The sequence below is a fragment of the Neodiprion virginianus genome, chromosome 7 (genome assembly GCF_021901495.1).
Source record: "Neodiprion virginianus isolate iyNeoVirg1 chromosome 7, iyNeoVirg1.1, whole genome shotgun sequence".
Classification (NCBI taxonomy): domain Eukaryota; kingdom Metazoa; phylum Arthropoda; class Insecta; order Hymenoptera; family Diprionidae; genus Neodiprion; species Neodiprion virginianus.
The window spans coordinates 22,988,561-23,008,651 of record NC_060883.1 but is presented as its reverse complement, the minus strand read 5'-3'; the positions used below and the strand labels follow the sequence as shown (position 1 = coordinate 23,008,651).

The 20,091-nt window shown below is 42.5% G+C and overlaps 1 protein-coding gene across 3 annotated transcripts in view; it reads left to right on the top strand.

The window, feature by feature from the left end:
- Positions 1–20,091, top strand: part of LOC124308961 (hemicentin-2) — a 162,578-nt gene that overhangs the window by 134,737 nt on the left and 7,750 nt on the right. For 2 of the 3 annotated variants that reach the window (XM_046772157.1, XM_046772155.1), the window contains exons 9-10: positions 9,325–9,503; positions 10,155–16,143. In XM_046772157.1, the coding sequence (XP_046628113.1) occupies positions 9,325–9,503; positions 10,155–10,430 (455 nt within the window). In that variant the 3' untranslated portion in view covers positions 10,431–16,143. Of the gene's footprint in view, positions 1–9,324; positions 9,504–10,154; positions 16,144–20,091 lie in introns of those variants that run through there. The other variant, XM_046772156.1, reaches the window with a different exon arrangement.

Sequence of the window (20,091 nt, the reverse complement as noted above, 5' to 3'; positions counted from 1 at the left end):
CGAATAAAATATGTCTGCAGGAATTTGCAGGGAATCATCATGTAACGTTTTGTGCAGTAATCGGAATTGTAAATACGAACTTTTCGACTATTCGAAATTGTACGACTTCCGTATATCGCTTCGTTTTTTTTCCCTTCCCTTTTTCTTCAAGTCACCCGTATCTACATTAAACTCCCATTGATTCCTGGAGAACATCGCGAACGAGTATACAGCGTGAAAATTTTATGCGGTACTTGGCTCGTCTGAAAATGAATTGGGATCCGATTTATAGACAATGATTGTGCCCCCTGTTCGCTGTTGCCCCTCCCTCCCTCTCACCCCTTCGCCGCTGGTTTTCCGGTTATTGCCCGCGTCCATTATCGGGATATAACGCGAACGCCGACGGAAAGTGGAAGCCCCACCAGTCTTACGTGTAGCGCCGTCTCCCATTTGGGGGGATAAATTATTCTGATCAAAGTTCGCCCTGAAGTTGGGCAAGGCTCGATGGAGCTACGGGGTGAGTTTGAATCGCGGTACTACGGGGGTGGAGTACCGGTAGGTGGAAACGGCGCGAGGGGGCGGGGGAGGGGGATGATCCGGTCGGCGTTGCACGCCGGCTCTCCTGTATATATTTATTCGCCGGGATTTGCGGCAGTTGCGGGCAGCCCCCTCCCCCCCCCCCCCCCCCCTTCTTCTTGCAGATCCAAAACCCCGAACAGTCTTCGCCTTCGCCTTCGCCTTCGTTTCGCGTTCGGCTTTCCACTATACCGTTCAGCGTTAGCGGATCCCGCAGGAACCACCAGCACCCCCCGCATCTCCCCGGCCTCCCGACGGAGACCCAAGGGCCGGTTTTATTGAGACTATCTCGGTGCTCCGCACCCACTTTATTTCCTCTACGTGCTTAACCCGGGGCTAGGCACCTTTTCCTACCCCGTAGCCCCTTTATCCTCTCTTCTACCTTCTCTTGCTTCGCTCGTTCAGTTTTTCCACCTTCACCTTCACCCCCTCCCTCCAGGAAGAAGGATGGAGGCCTGGAAATGGCCTTGTGCCGTCATGCAAGCCGGGGTGAAAATATCCGGCGGTAATTATAACACGCCAGTTTGGCTGGGCAGAGCGGAAAATGGTGAGGAAAAAATTGAATGAAAGAACCGGAGGGTAAAAAGGGGAGAGGGGTGAGTGGGGGGGAGAGAAAGACTCTTCTCGTTACAATCTCGTTACCGTTTCTACTCCTCGTCTTCTCGCGTCACCGCCTCCCTTGAGAGCTGATTTCTGACATTTGATATTTTGGCAGAGGATGAAGGCCGCGAGGGGGCCGGACGGAAGATTGCCTACCACCTTCCCTCGCCCCCTTTACCCCCCCCCCCCCCCCCCCCCTCTCCCGCTGTATCCCCGGCAGGTTCTTTATTTGTACGCTGGTCGACTTTTGCTTATCTAGCGCGGGCGAAGGACGACGCTTCCAAGTGCTCCCGAAGGGCCTAACCTCCGGTTTTCCCTCGCTCTTTCTTGCAACCCCCCATCCCCTCCCCCTTCATCTTTCCTTCCTTCCTTTCCTTTCCTTTCCCACCTTGCTTGCTTGCTTGCTTGCTTCGTTCGCAAATATACCCAACCTGCGTCTCATGGATACGGGATGTGTGCGTGTACGAGGTTTCCTCTTTTCTCAACCCCTGGAAGCCAGCGATCACACCTCCTCTCTCATAGGCGACGGCGTAATTGCTTTTCCTCCCTCCCCCCCATGCTGTGTTCACTGTTGTTATTGTTATGATTATTATCCCTGCGCCAACGTGATGTTGTTCTATTTTATTGTTATTATCATTATTGCCGCCGTTTTCGTCACCGTCACACCTTTAATCAGAAATTGTCACGTCTCTGTGATTTGCAAAGGGTCACGGTTCTCATTTTTTCATTGGTATACCTGCCTAACCACGTGTTGGCCTTCTTTTCTACTTCTTCTTCTTTTTTTTTTTTTTTGTCTTGCGATTATTTGCTGGTTGGATCACACCGCGTTGTTACGGGAAATCGATCGTTCTTTAAGAACGAGAAGAAGCTGTTTGTTCTTTGATCTCGTCGTTTGAAATATTCGCACAAAATGAGACTGCTTGTTTTCCTCCATTTCGTTCGAGCGGCGTTTATACAGTTTCGTTTGAATTCTTTTAGCGTGAAGACTTTTCGGCTTCCTTTCACAGAGATTGCTTGACCAAGTTTTACGCTGCGAAATTTTTTCGCTTGACGCAAGTACGAGCTGAGAACACGACCGCAAATACAAGTAACAAGAGGTAGTAGCTTGAAAATTTTATTCGTGAATAAATTGAGGATTTGACGCGCAATGCTCTCAGTGCGAATACATACATATCTATGGTAGAAATGTGTTGACGTCAAAGTGACGCGGAGAAAACAACTTCGGATGAGTGAAAAATATTTCTTTACATTTTTTTCCCATTCTGAAACGTGAATTTTTTATTGCAAACAAAATAGACGAAAATGTTCGAATCCCTCTGATACAAATGCGCGTAGCTTGTAAAAATTTTGCCAAAGAACTGAGCGTGACGTGAAAATCAATTCGGTTCTCTTGTTTCCCCCGCTTGTCACGGGTCATTACGATATTGAAAACTCTTCTGCCCGTGGCAGCTTTGCTACCCTAAAAACGGGGTCGTAATATCTTGGAAGAGGCATAAATTCTGCTCGGGCCGGCTCCGCCGAGCTTTGAAAATACTCGTTAATTGCTTGTAAGCTTTTTTTCGCCCGCGGCTAACGAGCGCGAGCAAATGTCCCAAAAGGCTGTCCCGAATTTCGAGGATCGCTGCCCGCAGGTGTCGACGAGGGGCAAATTTGGCCGGGAAATTTAACCGTAGAAATAACGCGGCGGGAGTTTTTAAAAGTGTGAAATAGCTCGGGCTGAGCTATCGATTCTACTCGCGACGTACTCGCGTCGGGTTGTCTGGTTTCCGGTTCCGGTTGCCAGCCTACTTCCGCCCCGCGACTGTCCGAACCAAACAATGCTCGACGCGGCCATTCATTCACGTCGCGTATAATATCGACAACTCCATTTATAACCCGCGTCCGAACCAAATCGAAAAGAACTTTCCGCCCCGTGATTCGTGACCGAGAAAAAAGGTGTTACGTGCTCAGTTACCTTTTTTCGCACTCACAGCTCATTCTTCGTCCCTCTTATCTGGAGGCCTCTTAATTTCATTAGACTTGACAATCTCTCGCGCATACCGTGCACGCCTGGATGCGGGTCAAAATGTCGAAAGATGAAAAACGTCGATTGGTCGGAAAGCCGAAATTATCGAGATACGAATTTTAAAACTCTTTTCCTCGAAACTTTATTCAACCGAACGCTCTCTTATACGAAAAATTATCAGAACCGTCGGCATTACCAATGACCAAAGCACAGAATCTAGAGGTACGGAAAAATGAAACTTCCGAAATTGAAAATTCAGAGTGACTGATACTGACTATGGCAAGGGTACCAGTTACTCACATGTAGATCCAATTATTGACCCTTTAATTTTGCAGAATTATAAATCGACTTCACTAATTGTCAATTTCTCGATGATTAAAACCAATTGTTAGACGCTAAAAATTTATTATTTGGTAAGATTAGAACTAAGAATCGAACAGATATAATCGAAAAAGGTCAATAACTGGTACACCTATCTTATCTCCTCTCATTCCCAGAGCTTTGATCGCGCTGCGTTCTGCTCATCCCAAGTCACTCAATATCCACCTTTCAAACCGATCAATAAATTTAAAACCTATATTCCAATAATACCACGCATTCGTTCGCACCTACTGCTCGACTTCCTAGTTGCTCTTAAGCGCAAAAGCGAAGTTGAACTCAGTCGCTCTTTCTATTCCTTACCGTTCGTTGGCTAGTATCTAATTGACTAGTTTTAGTAGTATTGTCCTCATTAGCATAGCGTCCTTTGATGAACATAGACTTGATTTAAATATTATATACTTTGTTACATGTTTTTTTCTGTTGTCAATACATCAGTGTTGTTCTTATGGGGCACATTGCTCCAGAATATTTTGAATAAATATTTTTTTCTCTCTTTCTCTTTCTCTCTCTGCATATAATACTATTTATTTGCCCGAAGGCCTGACCGGGCCAAGGCATAATAAAAATCCGATATCTATCCATCCTCTCGGAAATAAACGACCCTCGAGTCGTTGCAAAGAAAATCATCCCTTCCATTCCTCGTGGCTGTAAAATATATATATATGTATATATGTATATATATTTCCACGCATCACGGAAACGACTAACCTCCGTCACGTTTTTTCTTCATCTTTCACACCCAGATTATTGCTATATCTGCACAATCTTTTTCCGTATCATATTCAGGTTTGGGAAAATTCTATATATCGACACGGAAATTTTTTACGGCTATTTTTGCCAATTATATCGCGCAGGCGTTGGGTGGCTTTCAAACCGCGACAAACTTCGCTCCTGAAAATCCCGATCCGTTCCTTCCGTTCGCTTTGAACGCTCATCCCGAAGGAAGATGGATGTGCACCCCGTTTTCGGATAATTTTTATATTGGACACAGGCGTCTCTCTTGCCCTCGATCTGCCGGTGTTAGTGAGCTGTGGTACCTGAGTTATAACGATCACGACGCGCGAGGTGAGGGAAAAAGTTTTTAAGAAATTTTTAGATTTTTCACGTCGCCTTGGGCAACGCCCTGAGAATCGAACCGCGATGATTAATATACGCGTGCCAACCGCGGTATTCGCACCTTTTTCCACCTTCGGTTCGATGATATTTTTCTCATTCCATATCCGCCAATTTTCACTCCTTGTTCATACAAATTCGTTGATTCATTTCGTATCCCTGTAATTTTGTACCGTGGAAAGATTACAAGATGTGTGGCAACGAATTAAACGAACCGCCTGAAAGCATGCAACCCTAACGTCGGGACGCGGGAAAGTCACGCGTGTATTTCGGGTTGCCTGCCGTTAGGCGGCGAGGAAAAGCGAGAAGCGAGAATTCAACGGTCAAGTTCTCGCCCCGTTGCTTCGGATCCCCGGGGAGCGGCGATTCCGAAACAACAAGACAAATTATCGGTAGAGAACAAGCGACCCCGCTGCGCCGTTCTACGGACCTCGTAAAAACTATACCAATTTTCTCGGCGTGGAACCCTGCGAGGATTGGGCCGCCGTGCCGTAGGCAACCCGTAGGCATGGGATCCCCGACGAGCAACTGCTATAAAATTTGAGGTTTAGACCCGTAGGAAGCGTCGACAATTACCATAAAAAGAAAACCCATTTCCTCAGACCCGCGCCGCTGCCTCACTTTTCCTCTACTCTCGCCTAAACCTGTCTTTTATATCCGTCCTACATACGGAACGATTCCAGTTCTTCGGAACGTGCCGCATGTAACATAGGATACGTTTATCTTTCGACATATGCGCCGCAATTTCGCTACCAAGTTGTTGAATTTCTTTTTTTTTTCTCCTCTTCTTGTGTCGTCATTTTTTGTATCGCGTTGCGATGAAACCTCTTCAAATTGACAGATCAAAATTCAAAATTCATATCCTCGTTTTCATTATACCTGAAAGAGGAAAAAGATTCATTTCGGGTAATTAAATATCTCTCGTGCAACAAACAAAGCCTCTTTATTACGAAACCACTCGACAAACATGACGAAAAAACAACCTATACCGTCTGTATGAAAATATTTCGTAGGTATAACAAAAAATTCTGATCTCAAGTTCTTTTATAGCTTCAAGTTCGTACGGAGGTTCTAGAGCAAAAGGATCCAGACTTGTCTGTAATCGTGGAACCGTAAATTCCGACCCGCTTGTAATATGCAAAATTCCGCAGGCAAATATCGAGTTTTCGAGTAGAAAAAACTTGTGCTACTTTTCTTATTTTTATTGTATTTTCATACATAAGCTAACGATAAAGTCCGGGCTAAGATTTACGCGGCCATCAGCTATAAGATTCAGCGGAAAGAAGAAGCCAGAGAAGTTCTCCTTTTTTTTTCTCTTCAGCCACTTTCTCTCTTCTTGTCCTCAGGGAATATTTTTCCTCTTTATTTTACAAAAATAGTATTTTTCGGTCGAATTTATGGAACATATCTTACAAGCGTAAGTATCGGTGTATATATATTACTTAGATATATATATATATTTTCTAGAAATGGCGATATTTTATTTGTCAAGTTTTTGCAATCCGTAGTCCTTTGTCACGTACAACCGACTGCAGGCGAAAAAAGCTGCACGTATACAGTCGAGTCGAATTTCTTCGATAAGGCAACGGAAAGGATAATACATAGGTACATGTATTTATGTAGAAATACACAAAAAGTGGGATCGTAGATTTCGACCCGTTAAAAGTGAAAGTTTAGAAAAAAAATATGCCCTCTGCACGGGGCGTTGTAATATAACATCGGCAGCAACTTGGGTTCCACCCGCCCACCATACCCAAAACTCGTGTACCGGAGGTGGTCTGCGGAATTCTGGCAGTTTTCCAGACGCGCTGAAACATACGTGCCCGTTGCTGGAAAGAAATTCGTACGGTAAAAATCACACATAGGAATCGAAAAAAAAAATAACAATTTTCTCCCTTCTCCGTATACTGTACATACACACACATACACATATATACATATATATATATATATATATATATGTATATATGTATACCTATTTACGCACCGAGAGACACACACAGACATCTTGACTTGTATAAACCCGTGAGAATCGTCAGAACTGTTCGCGACTATATTCCTCAAAGACGTCTTCATATCCCCGGCATCCCTCGGGAGACGTGCTTCGGGTTTTTTCTTACCTTCTCTCCCTCATTTCTTTTTTTTTTTTTTTTTTCTTTTTTTCTTTTCCTCTTCCATTCCGTATTTTTTTTCTTCCCTTGTACACGCGTTGTTGGTCGCGCGGATGGCGGGGCGCGTCTCTCATCGACAGTTCAACGAAGGAAGGAAAGAAGAAAGGCGGGACGGAGGGAAGGACGGATAGGCTAGGAAGACGGGCAAAAGGGGAGACGCACCCTCAAACGAGCTTTCTCCATCCCATCGTCGCCCCCTCCCTTTCTCCCCAGCCACCCCCCGAAGCTGGAAATTTGTTATTCGAGCCGTTGGCCGCGTTGGCGAAGGGAGATTTCGAGCGGGCTTTCCCTCGGCCTATGTATACCTATACCTATATCGCATACGTAGGTACGTGTGTGTACGTACATAGGCATGCAGTCGAGCTCGAAGCTTTTCGGGGGTAGGCGGGGAGGAGAGGGGCATATTTCTACCATAAATTTAAATTTACCATCTCAACCAGGCTTTCTTCACTCTCTTTCTACCCTCCCGTATGTACACGTAGCTGCATAAATGCACGCACCAGCCAGATTTATCGAAATCGAAATTTTTTCCTATCCCCATCTTCCCTTAGGATAGTTGCAAATAAATTGCATCGAGTATTCCGCAAGATAAACTCAACGGGACAATCATACCTTGGACACAGTTCGAGTCAAGGTCTGTGTATACGTATCTCGTGATTCTGTAGTGTTTGAAATTGATTCTAAATTCATTGCGGACGTTCGTCGAAGTGAGAAGTTTGACCAATCGTGTTACAACGAACGAACGTCGAACGTTAAAATTTAGCGCGTACCCTGAATTGCGTAAATGCAGACGGATTTGCAATGTCGTTAATAACCCTGAAGGTTATGAAAAGTGAAAAATAAAATGGCGGAAAAAGACACCGAGGGTCCGTTACGAAAGAGTGGTGAAATGTTATTTGATTCATGGTAGGTATTCACGAAGCCCAGATGCTGACACCGCGCAGTGTGCACGAGAGGAGTGGAAGTGCCTCGAGTGGCCGCGAGCACTATGCACTTTGGAAATTGTATTTCGAGATCGTTATTCCCCGCGCGCATAGCCGCGCTACCTTTGGCCAAGTTTCTGGTATTTTGCGAAGGGGCGTCGGGGGGTGCAGGCGGCGGATATTATATTATCGACGTCGGACGGTTGGACGAAGTACACTTGCAGGTCCTCGTATTTCTCGATCCAGCGACGCTCCTCCTCCTTTTCCTTCTCTCCTCGCCCAGGAGATGCCCTCTCGACGCCAACGACGAATATTCAAGAGCTGGGCCCCGGATAGACGGGTCGGCACCAATTGGCACCAATTAGCGCAAACTACTAACTCTGTCTCCCTCTCCCTCTCCCTCTCTTTCCTCCTGTCTCCGTCTCTGTCTCGCTTCCCCGCACGTTCATTCGCGAATTGACGACGAACTAGACCGAGGCAAACTCACCATCACTTAACAATCTCTCTTACTTCGCAAACCCTGTATACATATAGAGAATATATAGGCTCCATTTGGTCAGGCGATGATTATCATGGCTTTTGAATTTATTACCCCTATGGCGAAGTGCTTCGGTTTACGGTTCGTGCATATCCTACAGACGTTGTGGGGGATCTTAGTTATCGTGCAGAGAAGAGGAGGAGATGGAAAAGAATAATCGGACGAACTCGATTTGAGGGTTGCTGTCATCTTTTAACGCTTGATTTTTAAGCCAATACGGAGAGAATGAAAGGGATGATTTTAGTTGAAATTGGAGGAAAAGAGAAATGTAGAATTTGCTGTAGAATAAGTGGAAATCATGATTGTATGCAAAATAAAATTTGCTACATTTGTAACAAAATAATATCGTTAACGTGGGTATTTTTGATCAGAAACCCTGACGTGTCCCTCTTTCCCTACAGTTTCGAATAAAATCTTCTCTTTTTCTTCTCTCCGTGAACTTTGAACAGCTGCTGTAAGATCGTTTGGAATATACTTTACATAGTTTCATCTTCTTGCGATGCGTAATGATCTTGTTCAACTTTGAGGTTGAAAATTAAGCGCAAAATGGCGGCTAAATCGTTCAATGATCCAACATTTTTTTTTCATTCCCCTTTAAAATACAGTGCAATTGTGTTAAGAATATGAACCCCCTCTATAAAAATTTTGTGGGATTGAAGTCACGAAGCAGCGAGGAAAACATTGTTCACATAACGCGAGCACGTTTTAAATCTTTTTATAACCAATTTTTATAACCGTGGATGATGTATTTAGTATATTCACGTTTAGTCCCGACTCAACCGTAATATCAACTTAGTTGACCTGAAAAGCGGGACGAAATTAGCATATTATTATTCCCTCTCAACTTTTTTCCCTCACTTACGGGAAAAAAGTAGTACTTTTCTCCCGCACATGTGCGGGAAATATGAGAAAAACGAAACCGCGGGAATAATCTCCGATTTTATTCCCTTGTTACGTAATGCATTACGTTTCTACTTTATCCCGCAGGAAATTCCACCGAAGCATAACAGAGGAAAAGAATTTTCTTTTATATTTCAGGCGGTCCAGCGGTCCGGCCGTCGACTCAAGCGGTCGCCGCGGTCGAGGGTCAGCCGCTCGAGGTGATGGTCGAGTTCTGCGCCGAGCCGACCTTCACCAGGCTCCTATGGCTTTCGGAGGACCGAGTTTACCTACCCGGGAGCGAAGCTGCGGCCGGTGTAAAGGCCCTCGTCGTCGAGGTGAGCCTGGAGCGCGCGGTGTTTAATGGAGCAAGAAAACGACCCCCATTCCCATCCTCCTCTTCTATCCCGCAAGCGAGGAGAAAAGGAAATAGACGATGATGAAAATAAAAAAAAAAAAAAAAAAAAGCGCCTACGTTAGTTCCGTTCGTGGACGACGTCTGCCGTCGGCAGGCTTAAAATCTTGCGGTATCAGCAAATTTCTCCTTTTACCCGCACTTTTATACCTATACACCTATACGTATATGTACGGGCAGATTTGTGTGTGTGTGTGTGTGTGTTGGACCCTTCGATTCGACCGAAATCCTTTTAAAACTTGTGTACGTATACGTAGAGGTATGGTGGTTTAGTCGGCCAAGGGTGTATCCCGGAAATCCTACATCTCCCGATCCGTCTCTTCCGATATTTTTCATACGATTTTCCTCCCAAATTACATACAAACTTATACCTCTGAAAATATGAATCCGCTTGACCATCCGAATCTGCAGAAGTTAGGAAAGAGGATAATCGGTATCATTTGCAACGCAGCAAGATCGTTCGAATTGTTCTTCCTTCTTTCTAAATTCTTAATTTTCGATTCAGGCGGTAAAGGTATCCTTAATTCTGCCGCGGGTGATATCTGAAAATTAAAAATTTTCAATCCAATTACAGGAGGGCGACACGAAGGCCTGCCACCAGTCGATACTCAGTTTTGACTCGGTTAGGTGGTCGGATTCCGGGGAATGGACGATGATCGTCAAATCATCGGCCGGCATCGCGGACGCCTCAGTTTTTCTCAACGTCACGCGTTCCGCCGTAGGTCTAAACGTCGTTTCCGGTTCTATAAGGGGAACGGCACCGAGTATTCACGGTATTACAATATCTCTGACGATCGTCCGATTTTCAGGGATATTATTACGGTGGTCTGCGTCGCCTGGAAACTATTAGGGTATCGTATATATATATATATATATATACGAATATGGGTATTAAATTGAAAATAAAAAAAAAATAAAAAAAATTAATAAATAAAAAATAATAAAAAAATGATAATACATACTAAAAGTTATGGTAATTGTGTAGATATGATATGCGATTATGATAATGTGCTATACCTAATGTGTTACGAGTACCTCGACATAGAGTATTGTAATAATGACATTTTTTTTATTTTCGATTTTCAAACGTCACATGCTACATGTATAGTATACACACACACATACATATATATATATATATACATATATATGTATATAATAGGAATTATTATCGTTACACAATATCAACCTGAGGTCGCAGTATTAACGAAAACGAATTTAATAATTTATAATAATCGACGCGTCGGTATAATATTATTTAAAAGGACGATTATAGATTTGTAAATTCGTACCTATAGTTATTATATTGATAAATATTCTCGCACGGAAATAACGCGGCAAATGTTTACAATACGAGGGAGAGATTTTTTCAGCAGCGTGAGACATTTCGACCTAATAACGATTGTACCTGCGCATACGCATATTTGGGTATGTATGTACGGGTGAAATGACTGTTGACTTTCAATTAAATTGACGAGATCGTCGATATTACAATGTGTATCATAGTGTGAGAATATACAAACGTGCGATTCATTATTATTATTATTATTATTATTTTACAAAACAATTACGGCACATGCATAAATATACGATGTATGTAAACATTGTATATGCATTCCCTGTTTTCGAGGGGAAAAGAACTTATATATACATGTTTATACATCCATATATATATATATACACACACACACATAGTATGTGTACATCATTCATTAGTATTACAACTAAACGGAGGAGGAAACCGTGTAAATAAATTGTATAGGTAATCAAATTTATGTGTATGATATACATATATAAATATATACACATATATATGTATACACACACGTTATATCGTTACGATATATAATTGTATGCGTATAGGTTGTAGCGATTCATCGAGTAAGTATATAATAAACGGATGGACGTGGACGGATATATCGTGTGACATAAATTAACAATCGTAATAATGCACGATGAAGATGAAAAACGAAAAAACTGTACGTGTTGAAAGAAATAGAAAAGAAACGCTAACTAACCAGCGATGAAAGAGAAGTGAAAAAATTATCGAATAATTGTACTAAAAATTGCAACGTCGAGGAAACACGGCCGCGGATACGTGGAATTTTCAAAGGAAAAAAAGAAAGAAAGATGGAAAAATGGTAATTAAAGTACGATGGAAATGAAGCGAAGTAAAATATTACGAGGATTGAAACGGTCATGAATTCAAACGAAACCGAATGGCACAAAAATCTCGAAATATCTTGCGAATAAATTGACATGCGTATAATATACTATAGAAATTAGTATCGCTACAAATTTATCTCAAAATCTGAACAATTCCGATCTAACGTTGTTTTTGTTCAGTTTGTGTCAAATATAGATATGGGTATTGTATACAATTAGTATAAAGATTGGGAGTAAAAACTTTCACCTAATATGCCAATGAAGGAGAAAATAATACTCACCGCAGTTGAACGTCGGTGTAAATACATACCTACCAACAACACATACTATACTATACGCACGATGTGAATACCATCTCGAATATGTAAATTGACAACAATAATACATATATATATATACACACACATACAATACACGTATGAATATATTGTTACAGATTAAATGAATAAATATTGTTGTACATTAACGCCGTATAGGTGAGTAGAATTTGTAAAATATAAATACCTGTAACGTAAAATAATGATAATAGTAATAACAACAACAACAACAACAACAACAATGATAATAGTATACAAAAAGAAAGGTAATTAATGTGTTAATGTTGATAACATTATATAATATACACGGTAAACAATATAGTATAACGGATATAATGTAATGCAAAAATTTATTCCGGTCCGCGCATGATGAAAGAAACAAAGACGGGAAAGGGAAAAATAATTAGAGGAAAAGGTGACGGTATGACGAATTGTTATAATAGATGATGTTTATTATTTGTTGATATATTTTTGTAAAGTTTTATTTAGCCATAAGTTTTCCATACACATATTATACATATAACGCGTACGTAATCCTTTCCTTCCATCTTTCTCTCTCTCTCTCTCGCTCTGTCTCTCTCTCTCTCTCTCTGAAAAACTTCCCCGCATCTCTACGTGTATAAATACTAATATTTTTGTAATTCGGTATCTCAAGATTTGTACCTTTTCTTTCGTTTGCCTTTAATTTTTTTGACTCGTTTTTTTTTCCCCCTTATTGTTTTCTGTTAATTTTATTTCCACCAACGCAACGGTGAGATATACTTGGTTCTCAAAAATTACCGCTAAAATCCGCGAACTCGTGCCATGAGATTTACAAACACACACAGGATAATATAATTGCAGAGAGCTTCGTCAATTTCAATATGATATAATAATATTATATATAAAAATATCCAACCCCCGAGGTTATAAACGTCGCCCGTTCGCTCGTCTCTCTTCTAGCGTTACACAAACACACACGCGCGCATATGTATCTTGGTATTGTACCAAATCCTCGTGATCCAACATTGCGATTACAGAGTAAAATTTCGATATTTTTTTTTCCGATCCCTTCCCGGCGATCCCTGCCGGGGCTTCCATTTCCGAACAATAATGTACGTTACGCAAACGTCGGCTGAGTTTCGCTCTCTCTCTCCACATTCTCTCTTTCTCCCTTCAGCCATATCTCTGTGATGCATATATACGTATACATATGTACGTACACGTACGGAACGTTTGCAGTAGTGTAGATAAAAAAAAAAAAAAAAAAACTCAGAGCAAAGAAATATGAAACGAAAATAACGAGGAACTCGACGTCTCGTTGCAGGTAAATCTTTAACAACACGTGATCCGGACGCCGCGAACCGATCGGTGCAGGGTGCATATAACTGATATTTCATCGATGCACATGCAGCGGATGGGTATAACTACCTTGGTCACGCATCGACGTGTGTTTGTAAATGTTTTCGCGTTATAAACCGCGCGTTTATTCGCTCAATCGCCAGACGTGTTGCAAATCACGGGCTAGAAAATACAGGGCGAAAATTGGTAAGGGTCGGAAAAAACGTGAAAGAAAAACGAGGGAATAAATAAAAAATCATAGCACGAATCGGAAAAAGTGCAGGTTTACAAAGTAGGCGTACCTGCGTACGTGTGTGTATAAATATGCATATGGATATATGTACCGCATTATCTGTGGGAAATAATTGTAAATATCTGATATAAACGTAAATACCGATGGATGAATGTTAATTTAAGCCTGCGATATGCCGAATCGAATTCATTCGTTGGCTGAGGGGATGAAAACGCGTGCACGCGAATAGATAGATAGATAGATAGATAGATAGATAGGCATAATAATACATATTATACATAGGTATATACACTGTTGTGTTATAATATAGAATTTCAATAATAGCTCAGGCGTGAATAGATTAATATTAGTCAAATACCGGCGAGGTTCGATCCGAGCTAAATCGGGGTTTTATTACTCGACGCGGGAAAGGAAAAAGAAGAAAAATAATAATGAAAAACCAAGAACAAACGATACTGAAGGAACACACGCGCACATTCGCACGGAAAAAAGGAAAGTCAATTTGTACATATGAAAAATATACGGATAATAACTAACAGATAATGGATTATATTAATATTTATTGGTGAAAGATGTACGGATATAAGTATATATTATACAAATATGTATAAATAGTAATCGTAGTTAGCGATATTGTAAATTTCACGATGTTCCATTCGCATAAGTTTATTGTAATACGATACATCCGTAGTATAGTGTATTCAATTAGGTATATTATGTTGTCCGAGTGGGTATGTATATATTACACATCATTGTTTAAGTACGGATTGTGAAAATTGTTCGTTTCGTTCGCAAAAAGTTACACTTGCGAAAACATTTTTTTTTTTTCCAACAAGAATCGAGCTTAACGTAACTCGGCCGCGAGTCGGTGAATTTAAAAAATTTTTTCTTCTCTTTGGTTTTTGTCCTTTCATGCTCGTTTAAAATTCCACCCCAGTCATCATCGAACACCTTGAGAGAAAGAAAAAGATGCTCGGACTCATAAATTTCAATCGCCGATATCCATCAATCTCTTTTTACACTCTTCTCTAATGTTAAGAAATGACTGGGTGAAGAAAAATTTCGTAGCGAGAGAGACGATTCGTCGCGATGAATAATTTTCCAACACCCCACCCGTTTTCTCTCTGATTCATTGGTAAAGATCAATCAGCAGCGGCAGCAGCGGCAATTATCGGGGTGTGAGACTGGAATTATTGAACAATTTTTACGGGACGGTCCGCATGCAGGGTTCGAGAAAAATTGGAAGCATTACGTAAACCTATTGAAACGAATCTCGCCCAGGAAGATCAGGGCTTACCGATCGCTGACCGTGTTTCGATCGATATAATCGAGGCTAGTGCGTCGAGGGATGGGGATCTCCAATTAAACAATTCGCCCCCTTTAATCGCTCGGACGTTATCGGCCCGTACATCCTGGTCCAGCGGTGTAATTCGGCTCCTCTTCACCCTCCTCCTCCTCCTCCTCTTCCTCTTCCTCAGCGGTATCGCCCGCTTAATCTCCGAACCTTCGAAACGGCGAAACATTTGCATTGGCACGGACTTTGTCGGAAAATCAAAATACACGGATACATGTATATATATGTGCGATACAGTATATATTCCGCAGCATGGCGTCTAACGCCTGCTTACGAATTTCTGTGCGTAATCGATTCGTATACGTTGTACGTACGCTTACTTATACGTCGTATCCACTCGCGAACATGTGTATTAATAGGTTCTGCGCGCAGAGGCGCACTACTCCGGATAATATCCAGCTTATGAAATTAATACTCGCGGTTTGAATTGCGAATTCATTAGACCTGCCTCGTACCCTTCTTAACGTCCCTATTAATGAATGTATGAGAATGGTAAGTCCGGAGAACTGTTCAAAGAATGCTCGCGATCACCGTGTTTCCTGATTTTTCTGATCATATTTATACACATACAAAATCGAAACGGAAATGGAAAAAGAGAGAGATGAAAATATTGAGTGCAACTATCCGGCGTTTGTGCGTTATTCATCCTTTACCCTCTTACCTACACCTGATAATCCTGTAATACTTATAATGCTACTAATACTACTACTATATTACTAATTACTACTACTACTACTACTACTACTGTACTACTAATACTAATGTAATTACCATTTCCCTCCCTCTTCCCAAAGTAAAATTAAGAAGAAGAAAAAAAAATAAAATAAATAAATAAATGAAATAAAAGAAAGATAAATCGATGGAAAAAATTTAAAATCGCCATGTATTATAAATAAACGCAAACAAAAAGAACAACAATAACAACAAAACGAATACCTATATTGATATAAATATGTTATCGTAACGTGATTATTATATAAATATAAGGTTATACAAGGTTATAAATTATGGAAATAAACTGTATACGTCCATTGATACGTAGATACGGGATGAAGAAAGAGAAGAGAAAAAAAAAAAAAAAAAAAACGAAAAATGAAACTGAAAACCACAATTTTGTCGTTATTTTCATCTCTTCTTGCCATTCATAATCTCTGCCGTAAGTACAGGGTTAAAAATGTTCAGTATAACTTCTGAATTACATGTACCTATAACCGATTGGTGAAAAATTTGTATCAACGTTATTTGCAGAAATCTAAATCTCGCGTCGATTTAATTACGAACAATTTTCAACAACTTACGCTTTGTATCGTGTTACGCATAACATTGAAAAATACACCACGTCCGGGTAAGTCAGATTTTCAATATCATTACATAATACTCGCCACTTTCCCGTCACCCAAGTCCCCATATCGTAACACCCCCGGCATGTACACGTGTATATAAATGTCGGTATGCACATAGACGCGTAGTTTACTTTGGTAACTGTGCCGCAGGTACCGAACCGGCTAACAGAGAGAACTACAAACTACAGAAGCGAGCGATTCCGCGTTGCCTGGAAGACCGAGGGTTTCGAGTTGCGAGGCAAGCCGACGGGGATGGGGATGCGAGTCAATTAACCGCGCGCGCTTTGCCGAAAGAGACCTACGTAAACAGGGGCGGAGGAGAAGCGCGCGAAGAGAGCGAGAGAGAGAGAGCGAGCGTGGGGGGCTGAGGGGTGAGAGAGCCGGAGAGAAGCTACAAAGCCGAATAATGTCTACCGAGAGCCAGTAAATTACTCTTAACTTGTCCGGGGGTAAAAATTACGGACTTGTAAGGTTCGGAACGGGCTTAAACCGCCCCCCGCTTCGCCTCTCTCTCTCTCTCTCTCTCTCTCCCTTCCTCTCCCTCTTTTCTCTTCCCTCCCCCCGCCTCTTCGTCTGGCCGTTCGCGCTCTGGAGGTCATAACTCTCCCGCTATCTACGCGGAGAAACCGTTCCTTCCACCCTGCGGGAGCCGGGAGCTTCCACCACCACACCCTACCGACCCCGGGGAATCGCTCGTCATTTATTTATTTCGCCCATCCGGAGGAGACCGAACGACGTACAGCTTTAACTGCCCCTCCCCCCCATCACCCTCGCCACCAGCTACGCCCCTTCGACCCCCTTCGACCCCCTCCCACCCCGATGTTGACGACAACGAGGTCGACTTAGACTGCGGAGATTTCCCCGACGAGAATGGAGAATTAAGCAATTTCTTCTCGTCACCGATCTCTCTTTTCACGTAATCAGTGACTCTCGGTATGGGGTGGTATTATAGGAGTGTATGGGACGGAAAGAACAAGGAATGAAGAGGGGACGGTGTAATAAGTTCGACGACGTTCATCGCCGACTGTCCGGTCTATCCTGATACAGGGTTCGTATATCTATACCTATAGGACGTTTCAGATAAGGCGATAATAAACGCGGGATATATACAGCGATATAAAGGGATTTCTCGTATAGCTTTAATCCCTCGCGGGATGACGTCATCCGCGTCGTCGAGATGGAACTCTGAGGGGCAACGGGGGGGAGGGGGAGGTGGGTAAAAAGAGGACTCGTCGAGATTTACGGGACAATTTTCACGCAATAAAGAACCCTTGATAAGCGGACGTTTTGCGACACAAGTTCTTTTCTGCTTCGAAACCAACGACGACGTCTTTTCACCCTCGTGTATAAATTTATTGATTTATCCGTATCTCTTCGTCTATTCCTGATATTTTTCACTCTCTTGTCGCTAATTGGCTGACGAGTAATAATAAAATGTATCGGAATTACATTGAACCGAATATGCGCAACTCCGCGTTGGCAGATGTATATATATATATGTATATAAATGGAATAAAGGTGCGATGACGGTAAAATGCGGAGAATTTCGATATTTTAACGATCGTCACGTGGGTATTAACGACACCCTGTTACGATGTACGTGGAATCGCAATACGCAAATTTAGGTACGCGTGCAACGTGAAAGTCAGTCACAGATACCACCTTAGTATTATTACCACACGATGCTGCGCGATGCTGCATCGCCGCGATTCGGAATATTGCCTAATTGCATCGCTGCACGCGGTGCACGCATCTGTTGCACAATTTGCAAGTGACAGTTGAGGCGTTTCTGTGAAGCCCAAGGTGAAAGAGGCGATATAAAATGAAAATTAAACCGATTCTCGAGAGAGAGAGAGAGAGTTACGGTTAAGAAACGTGTTGAAAAAGAAAATGAAAAAAGGAGCAAAGTAGTCGGAATTCAAATGAGCCGAGTGAAATAATGAAAACGAAACGCCTCCGGCGACGAATCTCCTTCTATACTTATCCTGATGCACCCTGCAAAGTATATGCAACGCGATCGGGCCGCAGCTGCGGAAAAGTAAAGAGAGAGAGAGAGAGAGACGTTTGCGATGCAGTTCTGGAGGCAACCTCGAGTACAGTCGTTTAATTTATGCAACCGTGTCGACGTCTGTCGCGACGAATTGCTGCGCGGGGAAGAGATTTGCAACATTGCACGTGTGTGTGTCACCGAATGCAAAATGTATGCATTCGAAGAGGCAGAGCTCGCCGGTTCACGCGGCGCGGATCGAAACGAAACGCTTACATACCCGAAATTAAGGGGGTGCACGATGTGTTTTCATAAATCCTTTGTACCGGCTCGGTACGCGTAACCGAAGTTTCTTTTTTTACTTCCAATTTTTTTTTTTTTTTTTTTTTATTTTATATCTTTCTCTCGTTTTTACATTTGGGCTTCTCTGCCGTCAAGGGACTGTCTCATTACAATGAGAATGTGAATTAATACAGTTTTAATGAAATTCCATCGTACAATTACGGAGTTTGTTATACCGGCCTCTGATGGGGGCGGCATCGCCTTACCAAGGGTATAATAAACGTTTGATCGTGCAGGTTTCACGGGGACTGGATCCGCTCGATCGCGTTTTATAAAGGGCAAGAAAAAAAAAAGAGAGGGAAGAGAATAGAGTACATTTCATCGACCGTGATCCGTGACGTCGATACTTGCTGCCATGTGTAAGTAGACCGTTGTACGTCAAGTGAAAAGGATGAATATTTACCGGGGTGTATAATACCGATACATGCAATTCGTTGGATGCTTGGTTTTAATTTTCACTGGTAAATCCGATGTATGGAACTGCGGTCAACGTGGTGTAATTTTGTGTTTAACGTACAGGCTGCAGAAAAATTGTTCATTTCAACTGCACGGGATGTTTTTGGTTAATGTTACGGTTTCGGGTGTGCTGAATCCAAAAGCGACTTCCATTTTCCTTCATTACAAGGTGTTTGCTTAAAAAAGAGCACAACGACGACGAAAGAAACCGAGATTTCTTTACAACGAGCTATTCGATTACGGTTCAAACGGGAGTTTCGCTTCAAACAAGAACCACAAGCACGAGTATCTTTTCCCGATTCCAGTGACTAAAGAAACCTGTAAGAAAAAGATGTGCACTTTTTTTCTCGCAGCCCCGCGTCATACGTACTAATTTTTTTCTATCCGCAGTATCGATAAGCCAATCAACGACGTTTCAAAGGATGAAACCGTCGAGCCACACGCAAGGCCCTTCGGGACAGACCCAGGCAGGGGCATCAGGCGTGACGCAGACCCCGCGGCTTCGCCCCAAGTCGAGTCAACGAGGCTGATCCGATTTCAACTGGTAATCCAGTTTTATCGGGTCAATTATCGTTAAACAGAAACGCGAGCCCGCAGGCTCCCGCGGTATAATCTTTAGATAATCTTCGGTAGGGAGAATGGAGAAGGGCCGCGTTGTGGATTAACCGGCGTTACGCAGTTATAGGCGTTATACGCCCATTCTCCGCAGGATTGCTGTATTTGTGTAGTAGTCTGGTATCTGTTCGGTAGAATCTACGCACGTACCGATCTACCGAATCCTCTGCAGCTCCTCCGTGTAAACCGCAAACTGGTATAAACGGTATAATATCTGTTGCCTCTGGATTTCGGCGGACTCGGGCTCTCCTCGTCCATACGCGTCGTTCCCGGCTGTTAAACCTACGCAGACAGCATCCACGGACAAAGACACACACGTACGCACGACTCAGACCGCAGACTTTGGCTTTGGCTTTGA